Genomic DNA, 13,697 nt, shown 5'->3' on the forward strand with positions numbered 1-13,697 from the left:
GCATCAGTTTCTCTCCACATGCTGTCTTGATCCCTAGGGGTCACATGTTGATAAAATGGCTGCCACTGCTCCAGCCTCACAACCTTTCATATTTATGTCTAACATGAAGGGGAAAGTTGGCTCTCCAAAAGCACAAATTTAAATGCCTAGGAACTGAGTCTCATTGGCTCTGATGGGTCTACCCAACCCTGAACCAATTATTACTACCAGAGGAATACAATATTCTGACTAACCAGGCTAGCTCACCTAACGAGTCAAAAATGGAGTTCAGAGTTCAGAGAACCCAACAGACTGAAAGCAAGAGGAGGAGGAAATTGGAGCTGTTGCAGAAGTGAATGGATGTTGCTGCTGCTAAGTCACTTCAGTCGTGTCCGACTCTGTGCGACTCCATAGACAGTAGCCCACCAGGCTTGCCCGTCCCTGGGACTCTCCAGGCAAGAACACTAGAGTGGGTTGCCATTTCCTTCTCCAATGCATGAAAGTGAAAAGTGAAAGTGAAGTCGCTCAGTCGTGTCCGACTCCTAGCGACCCCATGGACTGCAGCCTACCAGGCTCCTCCATCCATGGGATTTTCCAGGCAAGAGTACTGGAGTGGGGTGCCATTGCCTTCTCTGGAATGGATGTTAAGTAGCTAAAAAAAAAGTTTAGTAAATACTGGTACCTATACTTCTCTTCCTCCTCCTCCCCTTTCTTCTCATAGCATTTAGAAAAATGCCTGGCACCTACTTTAATAGATGTAAATCACTTCGACCACTGGATACTCAAAGCGACCCAGGCATGCCCTAGGCCAGGCCGTTCAGGGTAGGAAAAAAAGCGTCAGAATGTGGAAAGGGGGAATGAATCAGTCTTTTGATGGCAAAAAGTGCTCTATAGAATCAATGCTACTGGAGGACTTCTGCTAACTTTTTATGCCAGTTCCTCCTATCTTACTGTCTTTCTCCAGAGGGATTTCATGGCAGAGGGACAGAACCCTGGAACAATCTTATCATAGAAACTGTGGGTGAGGCAGGAAGTCATGAAATCCTTGTTCAGTGCTACGGAGAGTGTAAGTTGGCACACTCGTTTCAGAGAACACTTTGGAAATAGTTCATCAGAAGAGGTGCATTCCTACTGCTCAGCACACTGCACTCACATGAATGTGCTCTGGAGAAAGTCTTGCCCTAGTGCACGGGGCACACGCAGAGCGGCACTGTTACAGATCCTACTGTGCAGCAAACCGCCCCGGACTTCACGGTGTAAACGAGGATGACTTGACAGCTGGGGGCTAGACTGTCTGAAGGCTTGCTCTCTCCAGGATCTGGTGACTGTTGCTGCCTGGCAGCGGGGACCTCTGCCGGGGCCTTGACCATGGCACCTGGACACGGCCTCTTTATGTGGCTGGACGTCCTCAGTGTGGTAGCTAAAGGCTCCCAAGGTGGGTGTTTCAACCAACACGTCAGAAGCCGTATTTCCTCCGAAGTTATGAGTGCTGTCATTCCCAATTCTTTTTCTTGGCTACAAGTGATTCACAGTCCCAGCCGGATTCAAAGGGAGGCGAATTAAAGAAAATTCCAGAAGAACACGGGAGTGGGAAATATTGTTGGGGCCACCTTTGTGAGTGACATCCTGCCAGAGATGCTCATTGCAGCTATGTTTGTACTGGGCCACCATCCCTTATCCAAACCCCTTGGGGTCTGATGTGGTTTGCAATTTTGTAAGAATCTCAGAATTTTGAAAGGTAATATGGTATATACACTGAACATTTGCATAACATACTTTGAGAGGACTGGGTCAACCTCTAAGTAAAAATCTAAGTATTTCCTCATATAGGAACATAGGAATATTCATATTAAGTGCGATTAAGACTACAAATAGCTTTCTGTCTATTAAGGTAAGTTTTGTCACTAGTTCAAGTCAGGTTGAGTTTTACTGCCAAGTAAATTATGAAGAAACATTTAGGTTTTAGATTTTCTAGATTTTGAATTGTGGCTTAGGATCCATGGACCAGTAATAGCAAAAAAAAAAAAGGAAACAACAAAATAAACATCATTAAGAAATGAATAAACTCCTGCCACATGTTTCATTGCAGTTGTATCTTATAAAAACACATCCAGGGAAAGCAAATTGCACAAGAGTTTATTTGAGATCAGCTAGGATAAGCCAGGGTGCATGTGTGTATGCACAGTCACTCAGTTGTGTCCAGCTCTCTGCGATCCTAGGGACTGTAGCCCATCAGGCTCCTCTGTTCATAGGATTTTCTAGGCAAGGATACTGGAGTGGGTTGCCATTTCCTCCTCCAGGGGATTGAACCTGACCCAGGGATTGAACCTGTGTCTCCTGCGGCTCTTGCGTTAGCAGGTAGATTCTATACCACCGAGTCATAAGCCTGATTATATTCAAGTAAAACGAATAGCCCCTGGGACTTCCCTAGTGGCCGGGTGGCTAAGACTCTGAGCTCCCAATGCAGGGGACCCAGGTTCAATCACTAGTCAGAGAACTAGCAAGAGTTCTGCATGCTGCAAGAAAGGTCGACGGTCCTGCATGCCATAACCAAGACCCAGCGCAGCCAAATGAATAAATAAATAGGTATTAAATAAACAAAAGACACTTACTCCTTGGAAGAAAAGTTATGACCAACCTAGATAGCATGTTCAAAAGCAGAGACATTACTTTGCCAACAAAGGTCCGCCTAGTCAAGGCTGTGGTTTTTCCAGTGGTCATGTATGGATGTGAGAGTTGGACTGTGAAGAAAGCTGAGCGCCGAAGAATTGATGCTTTTGAACTGTGGTGTTGGAGAAGACTCTTGAGAGTCCCTTGGACTGCAAGGAGATGCAACCAGTCCATTCTGAAGGAGATCAGCCCTGGGATTTCTTTGGAAGGAATGGTGCTAAAGCTGAAACTCCAGTACTTTGGCCACCTCATGCGAAGAGTTGACTCATTGGAAAAGACTCTGATGCTGGGAGGGATTGGGGGCAGGAGGAGAAGGGGACGACAGAGGATGAGATGGCTGGATGGCATCACTGACTCAATGGATATGAGTTTGAGTGAACTCTGGGAGTTGGTGATGGACAGGGAGGCCTGGCGTGCTGCGATTCATGGGGTCGCAAAGAGTCGGACACGACTGAGCGACTGAACTGAACTGAACTGAAATAAACAAAACCAAAGCAAACCCAAATAGCCCCTGTATCTCAGAGGCTTAAAAGAAAGTCTTATTTCTTGCTCAGATTATAGGTTCATCCCCGCCCGGTGGGCTCAGGGGAGTTTTTCCTCTCTTTGGGACTCAACCAGTGGGGCAGCTGGTCTGTGGAGCACTGTGGTGGAGGGGCGGGAGGACCCACAGGCTCTTAAAGCTGCTGGCAAGAAATGATGTCTGTTTCTTCTGCTCTGTGCCTCAGTTTCTTCTGGAAGGGCTGATAGACTACCTAGCTGGAACTTACCAGGGGGAACCTCCCAGTCAGGGTTTCCTCAGCAGGGATTTCTGGCACCAGAAGTAATCAATGCCAAGACTCCTGGGGCCTGGAAAGCAGTTAGAACATGTCAGCGATCTTTATCTACTCAACTGCCCCTGGGAGGGTGAACTCAGCTGTTACTGCTGCGTAATGTTATCACACCACTGGTGATTAGCATTTATGGATTAGGCAATGGTTTCCTCAGGGCAGGTGCCTGGAACAGGAGAGTTTGAGGGGTTGGGGAGGGCATGTTGCTATTTCTGACTTACTTTAGGCTCTAGATCCTTTGATGTGTTTTACTCCAGCAAGTCTGTAACGGAGTGTTGACTAACATGTGAAGCCCAACTCACACTCGCCTGGAATTTCTCCAGGGACCCCCAGGCCCCACTGCCCTCCACCTATCTTTAGGTCATTCCTCTCCTCCAAAACCTTCAAGGGCTCCCTGTGGTCCACAGAAAAAAAAAAAAAAAAAAAGAACAGGACTGTAAGAACAGGACAGTTCCCATTGACTGAGAGCCTGAAACACGCCAGATTCTTCACAGACACTCTCTCAAGTCCTCACAGCAACCCTAGGAAGAAGGAGCTACGATCCCCATTTTACAGATGTGGACATGGAGGCTCTGAGAGGTGCAATGACTTGCCAAGGTCATGCAGTCAGGGTCAAAAAGAGGCAGAACTGGTTGGTCACAAGATCTTTCTGACTCAGAGGCCTCTACTGAGCTACAGGGTCAGGGCCCGTTTTCCTTGGAGGGACCAGCTGTTCCAGGCAGGCTGGCCTCCCCGCCCTGCCCCTCGAGCAAGTAGGTCTCAACTCCCTTTCAAAGGCCGTGTAGAGTCTCACGTGTAGAGTCTCCCCAGACTGCTGGTTTCGTGAGTCCTGCACTGTCCCGCAGTTACTCACTTTCCTGTCCACCGGCCACGGGCTGCAGGCCCCTCCTCTCAGTCACCTGTGCATTTGTTATGCCCAGATGCGCTCAGTGCACATCTGCTACTCATTCAGCACTCCTTCAACAATTATTGAACACCTACTCACTGGAAAGTGAAATTGCTCAGTCATGTCCGACTCTTTGGGATCCCATGGACTATAGCCTACGAGGTTCCTCCATCCATGGAATTTTCCAGGCAAGAATACTGGAGTGGGTTGCCATTTCCTTCTCCAGAGGATCTTCCCAACCCAGGGATTGAACCCAGGTCTCCGGCATTGCAAGCAGATGCTTTTACTGTCTGAGCCACCAGGGAAGTGGCTTAGCGGGTAAATCTGCCTGCAGGAGGCACAGGAGACAAAGGGTTTGACCCCTGGGTTGGGAAGATCCCCGGAGGAAGAAATGGCAATCCACTCCAGTATTCTTGCCTGGCAAACCCCATGGACAGAGAAGCCTGGTGGGCTATATAGTCCATGGGGTCCCGAAGAGTCAGACACGACTGAGTGCTGGGTGTAAAGATTCAGCAGAGAAGGAAACAAAATCTCTGACCTCATGGAGCTTATGTTCCAAGGTGGGAGACAGAAGAGGAGCTAATAAAGACATACATGTGGTGTCAAGGATGAAAGTAACATGAAGAAAAAGAAACTGGGTAAGGAGATAAAGCAAAATGGCTGTCTGAGGAGGCCTTACAAATAGCTGTGAAAAGAAGAGAAGCGAAAAGCAAAGGAGAAAAGGAAAGATATAAGCATCTGAATGCAGAGTTCCAAAGAATAGCAAGAAGAGATAAGACAGCCTTCCTCAGGGATCAATGCAAAGAAATAGAGGAAAACAATAGAATGGGAAAGACTAGAGATCTCTTCAAGAAAATTAGAGATACCAAGGGAATATTTCATGCAAAGATGGGCTCGATAAAGGACAGAAATGGTATGGACCTAACAGAAGCAGAAGATATTAAGAAGAGGTGGCAAGAATACACAGAAGAACTGTACAAAGAAGATCTTCAAGACCAAGATAATCACGATGGTGTGATCACTCACCTAGAGCCAGACATCCTGGAATGTGAAGTCAAGTGGGCCTTAGAAAGCATCACTACGAACAAAGCTAGTGGAGGTGATGGAATTCCAGTTGAGCTCTTTCAAATCCTGAAAGATGATGCTGTGAAAGTGCTGCACTCAATATGCCAGCAAATGTGGAAAACTCAGCAGTGGGCACAGGACTGGAAAAGGTCAGTTTTCATTCCAATCCCAAAGAAAGGCAATGCCAAAGAATGCTCAAACTACCGCACAATTGCACTCATCTCACACTCTAGTAAAGTAATGCTCAAAATTCTCCAAGCCAGGCTTCAGCAATACGTGAACCGTGAACTTCCAGATGTTCAAGCTGGTTTTAGAAAAGGCAGAGGAACCAGAGATCAAATTGCCAACATCCATCTGCTGGATCATCGAAAAATCAAGAAAGTTCCAGAAAAACACCTATTTCTTCTTTATTGACTATGCCAAAGCCTTTGACTGTGTGGATCACAATAAAATGTGGAAAATTCTTCAAGAGATGGGAATACCAGACCACCTGACCTGCCTCTTGAGAAACCTGTATGCAGGTCAGGAAGCAACAGTTCGAACTGGACATGGAACAACAGACTGGTTCCAAATAGGAAAAGGAGTACATCAAGGCTGTATATTGTCACCCTGCTTATTTAACTTATATGCAGAGTACATCATGAGAAATGCTGGGCTGGAAGAAGCACAAGCTGGAATCAAGATTGCCGGGAGAAATATCAATAACCTCATATATGCAGATGATACCACCCTTATGGCAGAAAGTGAAGAGGAACCAAAAAGCCTCTTGATGAAAGTGAAAGAGGAGAGTGAAAAAGTTGGCTTTAAGCTCAACATTCAGAAAACGAAGATCATGGCATCTGGTCTCATCACTTCATGGGAAATAGATGGGGTAACAGTGGAAACAGTGTCAGACTTTATTTTTTTGGGCTCCAAAATCACTGTAGATGGTGATTGCAGCCATGAAATTAAAAGACGCTTGCTCCTTGGAAGAAAAGTTATGACCAACCTAGATAGCATATTCAAAAGCAGAGACATTACTTTGCCAACAAAGGTCCGTCTAGTCAAGGCTGTGGTTTTTCCAGTGGTCATGTATGGATGTGAGAGTTGGACTGTGAAGAAAGCTGAGTGCCGAAGAATTGATACTTTTGAACTGTGGTGTTGGAGAAGACTCTTGAGAGTCCCTTGGACTGCAAGGAGATGCAACCAGTCCATTCTGAAGGAGATCAGCCCTGGGATTTCTTTGGAAGGAATGATGCTAAAGCTGAAACTCCAGTACTTTGGCCACCTCATGCGAAGAGTTGACTCGTTGGAAAAGACTCTGATGCTGGGAGGGATTGGGGGCAAGAGGAGAAGGGGACGACAGAGGATGAGATGGCTGGATGGCATCACTGACTCGATGGACGTGAGTTTGAGTGAACTCTGGGAGTTGGTGATGGACAGGGAGGCCTGGCGTGCTGCGATTCATGGGGTCGCAAAGAGTCAGACACGACTGAGCGACTGAACTGAACAGAACTGAAGAAGATAAAGAGTTCTGGGTGGGAGAAGGAAAATATTTTAGAGGAAAATCTCTTGGAGGAGGTAACATGTGAGCAGAGACCAGAAAGCAGTGAGGTTGTTTGACACAGAGACTGGATAGTGAATGAATGAATGAATGCTTGAGTGAGTTGGAAACTTGACTTAGAGATGAAAGGAGGTGTGGAGGAAAGATTTTACCATCTTTCCCCCCCTTCCATTTGAAAAAAGTAACCAATCAATGCTTTGTTATTTCAGATGAATCTGAGTGGAGATTGGTCATCAGTATATAGTCCAGATGTGGGAGGGTCACCCTATCTCTTTTCACGGGGAACAGGGGAATTCCTTGCCCACCTAGGCTAGGGTAGAGATGGATGGTAAGGGAATCCAACTGTGGAGGACACTTGTTCTGAGTCAGCTAGATCCCTGCCACCCACTTCCTAACTGGAGCCCATTTTGGATCTGACTCTTTGCAACCCCATGGACCATATACCGTCAGGGTCCTCTGTCCATGGGATTCTCCAGGCAAGAATACTGGAGTGGGTTGCCATTTCCTCCTCCAGGGGATCTTCCCAACCCAGGGATCTAATGTCTCCTGCATTGGCAGGCAGGCTCTTTACCACTAGCACCCCCTGGGAAGCCCACAGAGGGGCTCTCTTTTTTCCTGTCCCAGCGTGGTTAGAGGTACTCAAGTCCCTGAGATCTTTCCACCTAGCAGCACTCTGAGGAAGTCAGTCCTATGAGTGTCATTTACCAATGTGCAGTGATGCAGGGATGGGTTCCAAATAATTCATCCAAGGATGGTTATTGATCCCACTCACAAATTCAGGGGCACCTCTTCCCTCAGCTTCCAGAACACCCAGCCTCCAACCTCTCTGACTCCTTGGCAGAGTCACAATTTCCTGCTCTGCCATTCAAGGTAGACTTCCTCCAGGCTTGGCCCTAGACACTCCCTTTTTTCCTCTGAACCAGCAGCCAATGTTGTATCAAGGTGTGGTTTTAATTTGTATTTTTCAGATGACAAATAAATGCAAGCATCTTTTCATGGGCTTATTGGCCATTTGCATGTCTTCTAGCTTTTTCCTTCTTTCTTTCTCTTTGGCTGCACCATGGGGCAGGTGGGATCTTAGTACCCAGAATGAACCCATGGCCCCTGCAGTGGAAGTGTGGAGTCTTAACCACTGAATCACGAGGGAAGTCCCAAAGAGATTTTTTAAACCCAGGGGGAAATTTGGGAATTACTGTTGTTGTCCAGTCGCTAAGTCATGTCCAGATCTTTGCAGCCCCATGGACTGCAGCACACCAGGCTTCCCTGTCCAAATTTGGGAATGGATTGGATATTAGAGTTCACTGTAGTATACCTGTTCATTTTCTTAGGTGTAATAATATTTTTGTCGTTATGTAGGAAAATGTACTTTTTCTTAGGATTTCCTGTGGAAGTATTGAAGCATGAAGTACCAATAAGGCAGCGACTAACTTAAATAATTCAGAAAAAAACCTACATGTGAATATAGATAAATCTGAAAAAACAGGGGGAGGGGCAATGTAGGGATGAGGGAGTGGGACGAATAAACTATTGGATGTAAGATAGACTCACAGGTGTATTGTACAAGATGGGGAACAAAGCCAATATTTTGTAATAACTGTAAATGGAAAGTAACATTTAAAAATTGTATACAAATAAATTTGTTTTTAAATCTGGAAAAAGAACAGTCCAGGTGGAGAGTGTACAGTTGTTCCTTGTACTAGTCTTTGAACTTTTCTGTGTGTTTGTAAACATTCATTGAAGACAGAGTTGGGAGGGAGGCAGCGTTGCACGGTCCAAGCAAAAGAAATGGCAGGTCAGAGTATTCCAGTTAGTCTGAGAGTTCTGGTCCAAGGCCTCACCTCTGTACCTCACTTACCCTGCAGTGCATCCCTATAGGCTGGGCACCACTGGGCCCGTTTCACAGGTAGGGAATAGAGGCTCAAGGGGTGAAGTGACTTGCTCAAGGTCATACAGCCAGTTGAGACCAAGTTACGATTTGTATTCATGTCTGTCCGAGTCAAAATATTTGCTTCTCTCTTTTGTTGTTCAAGCCTCTTCTCTCTCATCCCATTTCTCAGGGGTACCGCTCAGCTGAGAACTAGTGTGCATGTATTACCCAAATTCTCACAACAATCTGATGCAGTCCTTACTGATAATATCCACCATTTTACAGAGAGGCAGAGAGGTTAAGTAACTTGCTTAAGGTCGTGTTCAGCTGAGAATGCGGGAGACAGGAGTCGATGGACCAGGACAATCTGACTCTAGAGCCCTCATTTAAAGAGCCAAAGAAACACTGTGAAAAGTATAAACCACTTTAGGAATACAAAGCAGGATAACTGTTGGTTTTCACAGAATCCCTGCAAAGTCCTTTCTTCCTCTGACTGCTCTGGCATTCCAAGGGGATACTTGGCTCCCCAGTTCAGCAGGCAGCCCACTGAGGCTGAGGCAGGTTCTACTGTGCCCACTGCCTCAGAGGCCTTCCAGCCTGAGACTGATTGTAAAGCGTTGTTTGGATATGGCCACATACTATTCTACACAGGAGGATATCAATTTGTCTTCAGGATAGGAATTAGGGTCCAGATGGAATGCTGAGGCACTTAAAATCTACAATCTACTGGTCAAGGGTACCTTGAGAGATGGATCACCTAAAACTTTTTTTATTAATTGATTCATTTTTGGCTTATGCGGGCTCTCTCTAGTTTCGGTGGGAGGGGGCTACTCCCCAGCCGGTGCACCGGCTTCTTGAAAGTGAAAGTGAAGTCGCTCAGTCGTGTCGGACTCTTTGCAACATCTTGGACTGTAGCCTACCAAGCTCCTCTGTCCGTGGGATTTTTCCAGGCAATAGTACTGGAGTGGATTGCCATTTTCTTCTCCAGGCGATCTTCCCGACCCAGGGATCAAACCCAGGTCTCCCGCATTGTAGACAGACGCTTTACCATCTGAGCCACCAGGGAAGTCCTAAATTGTGGTGCACGGGCTTCTTACTGCTGTGGTTTTAGGGCGCGGGCTCAGCAGTTGTCATGCACGGGCGTAATTACCCCACAGCATGTGGAACCTTCCCAAACCAGGGATCAAACCTATGTCCCCTGCATTGGTAGGTGGATTCTCAACCACAGTCCCATCAGGGAAGTCTGAGACCAGTCATTTTTTATTTAATCCCTTACTACAAGGCTTGGGTGGATTGCTTCTCCATCCAGGAGCCTCACTCTTCATTTGTACAATAGGAATAATAAGAGCACACATCTCAAGGTTGTTGGGGTGATTTAATAAGGTAAGTAAAGGCCAGAGTCTCTTAAGGGCAAGTCTTCCCTTTGGTGACTGTTATCATTAAGCTCCTTAGGAGTCTTTGGGATGTGGAATCTGCCCAGAGCTACAACCTGTCCTTGGATTTTATCCATGCTGGTCTTGAGTCAACCTGGGGTCAGATCAAGCTTTTTTAACCTCAGGGCTTTGGCAACTGCTGTTCACCCTTTGATGTGACTCCTTAGGGAGGGCTTCCCTGACGTTAGTCCCCCTCAAACATATTCTCCTGTTTTATTGTGTTCACATCATTTATCAGTACCTGACATTATGAATTGATCTTTCTTTTTCTCCTTCCATTTGAGTGTTAGGTTCAAGAAGACAGAGATTTTGCCTGTTTTGTCCTATGTAGCATCCCGAGCGCCAAGACATGCTCACGCACCCGTCTGACTTGCAATAAACGGTAAACCGAATTGAATTAAAGTGTGTACTGAGCCCCCTTGCCTACAGTCCGCGCTCTCCTGTCGCAGTGGGTGACGAGCCGCGTCAGACATTGCAGACTGTCCCTGGGCTCTCAGATTGGGGGCGTCCGACGGGCACTTCAGCGACGCTCCCCAAAAGCCAGGGCGGCGGCCGTTCCGGTGAGAGGGGCTGTCGCCATTTGGCGACGTTCCCCGAGGGCCGCCGCGGGGGGGCCGCACGGCGGGGCAAGCGCGCGGTGAGCGCGCGCGCGGGTCTTTTGCGACGGTGCCCGGCGGCGCTGGCCCCGCCCCCGCGGCCCGCCCCGCCCCGCCCCCGCCGCTGCGCTCTCCGCCGGGCCGCTCAGGCCCCCGCCCGCTTCATGTGGCCGGGCCCGCGGCGGCCGGCGGCTGGGAGGGCGCGGCGGCGGCAAGAGGCGGCCGGCGAGGCCGGGGAGGAGGAGGCCAAGGCCCGCGCGGCGGCGCCGGCGGCGGCGGCCCGGGAGGCGGCAGACGGGGAGCGGCGGGAGCAGGCCCGGCCCGGCGCCCGAGCGGCGGCCCGGCTGCAGCATGCGCGTCCGCCGGGGGCTGCTGCGGCTGCCGCGCCGCTCGCTGCTCGCCGCGCTCTTCTTCTTCTCGCTGTCGTCTTCGCTGCTCTACTTCGTCTATGTGGCGCCGGGTATAGGTAGGAGGGGGATCCGGGGCCCCGGGGTGGGGGGTACCGCTCTGATCTCCGCGGGGGGGGGGGGACTCCGGGAACCCACCGCCCCGCCCTGGGGGACCCCGGCTTTCGGAGGACACCCGGCTGGGAGGCGACTTGGAGCCTGGCGCTTGGAAGACTACGGGGACTCCGGCCCTATCCTCGGGAGACCCCCCCCCTCTCCCCGCCACACGCCGGGCCCTCGGGGGACCAGGACCTTCCCGCCCTCTGAACCCCGACGGGCTCCGGAGCCTCCACCCCACTCTCAGCCTCCCGCCCACCCTCTGCCCTCCTTCAGTCTCGTATCCCCGCGCTAACCCTACGGTGCCTTCCGCGCGCGCACACACCGACACACACACACACCCTCGTCGTGCTGGGACGCCCCCTGTTCTGGCTCTGGCCTCCCCAGAACCCCCACTTCCCGCTGCTCGCCTCGGGAACTCCCGCCCCGGGGTCTCCTCCAGCCCCGGTTCCCGGCATTCCGCGGACCCCGAACCCCCCAGCCGCCCGCAGCCCGCCCGCCCCTCCCCGCGGAGCCCCGGTGCTGGGGTCTCCGGCGTACCACCATCCCGGTTCCCATCCATCCTTCTCCTCTCCTCTCGCCGGCGACTCTACCGTTTCCTGCTCGCTCCCCCTCCCTGCCCTTTCTTCCCTCCACTTTCCCTCGTTACGTCCTCCTAGTCCTCCGCCCCAACGCACACATCCTCCTCCGAACGGCCAGATCCCTTTCCTCGCCGGGTGCCATCCCCCCGCTCCCCCCGGAATTCCACCCCCATTCAATCTGCAAGCCCCGGAGTGTCCCACGCCGCCACTCCATCCCCTCCCCTGCCCCGCCTACCCCCAAGGGCACACCCTTGTCATTCCCACTCCCTGCCCTTCTGCCTATCTTTCTCCAGCCCTCACCACCCCTCTCTGGTCCTCAGCCAGTTTCTTCTCCACTGAAGTCTTGGGGGAAGGGGTGCTGTGTCGCCTTTTCCTTTCTTCCCTTCTTTCACTTCTGGCCTCTGCTGGCGTTAAGGGTAGAAGGGGACCTGTTCTGGCGCCGGGGCGGGGGTGGACGGCCCTAGAGGAGGAGCTGTGAGGAGAGCCTTGGGGAAATGGTGCAGGTGGGAAGGAGGAGCGTGGAGAAAAGATGGAATGGATACTGATTCTTCTCTCAAAGGCTTAGCCTTTAAAGGAAAGGCGGCTCTGGAGAAACTGAGCCCTGCCCAAGTAGAGGCTGTCTAAGACCACAGAGCAGACATCAGGGAGGAGAAGAAAGATACCAGAAGGAAGAAGCAGGGTGAGGATTAAGGTCAGGGAACTTGGAGGTCAGACTTGGATTCTGGTCCCTTCCCAGTATGACCTTGAGCGAGTTACTTAGCCTCAGCTTTTCTCCTCTGTAAAATGGGGGTGTGCATTAGGATGAAAAAACCTCATAGGGTTTTAAAGCTAGAAGTAGATAAATACCCTTTTAAGGCGCTTACCATTGTACTTGATGCTTAGAGAGTTTTAAAATAAACAACTATCGTATGTAGCTTTTGAGAAAGAAGAGAGTAGATGGAAAGTTTAAGGTATATATGTATGTATTTGCCTGACTTGGCATGACCATGGGGCCATAAGAAAACCTCAGTTTAAGGTGAAAAATGATCAGAAGATGCTGTTGGAAGTGGGGCAGTTTTGCTCTAAAAAGTCTGGATTATTTGGATGTTGGGAAAGGGTTGATGGTTTAACTCTAGAGAAAAACCCTTTAGGATTGTAGTAATGATTAGTGCCTTTCTGTTGACCTGTCAACACTGAACTAGCTGAATAGAGAAATTTCCAGATACAGCAAAAGATTCTTTCCTGATTTTTTTTTTTTTTGAAGAGCATATTTCATTTGGCTAATAGTGATGACTTGAACTGCAAACTTGATCTCGAAGCTAGAACAGTTAACATCAGGGTGCTGTGACAGTGTTCTAGAAGAAGCGTGTCCCTCTGGGAAGGAACTGGGTGGCCGGGTGAGGAGGTAGGAATTTGGGCAGAATAAGAATAGGTGAGTAATTAGGGGAATTAATTGAGAAAAGAGTTCATTAGCATATTGGATATTAGACTGTAAAAAAATGAGTGTAAAATGATGGATTTGAACCCAGAGGCAATCTTGGAGCCATAAGCCCTTTTGTGAAAGAAACAGGTTTTTTCCTGGTGTGGTTGCATATATCAACTATGTCTAAATGGAAAAATATATCCCACTGGGTTGGTAATCACCCTGTTGATTAGAGAGATTAGAAGCAGGATTCTGAAACAAAATGGAACTTATCAACTTAATTAAAATTCTTCAGAGGTAGATTTTCAGGTCATTGGAACCCCAGTGTAAAGCAGTAGGCTCTAC

At 49.2% G+C, this 13,697-nt stretch overlaps 1 protein-coding gene across 1 annotated transcript in view; it reads left to right on the forward strand.

The window, feature by feature from the left end:
• Positions 1-11,078: 11,078 nt before the first annotated feature.
• The window catches only part of B4GALT5 (beta-1,4-galactosyltransferase 5), a 77,266-nt gene continuing 74,647 nt past the window's right edge, over positions 11,079-13,697 (forward strand). Inside the window, exon 1 of the mRNA XM_027558296.1 lies at positions 11,079-11,332. Within this exon, the coding sequence (XP_027414097.1) occupies positions 11,218-11,332 (115 nt within the window). The 5' untranslated portion in view covers positions 11,079-11,217. The remainder of the gene's footprint in view (positions 11,333-13,697) is intronic.

This window comes from Bos indicus x Bos taurus, chromosome 13 (assembly GCF_003369695.1).
Source record: "Bos indicus x Bos taurus breed Angus x Brahman F1 hybrid chromosome 13, Bos_hybrid_MaternalHap_v2.0, whole genome shotgun sequence".
In the NCBI taxonomy this organism is placed as follows: Eukaryota; Metazoa; Chordata; class Mammalia; order Artiodactyla; family Bovidae; genus Bos; species Bos indicus x Bos taurus.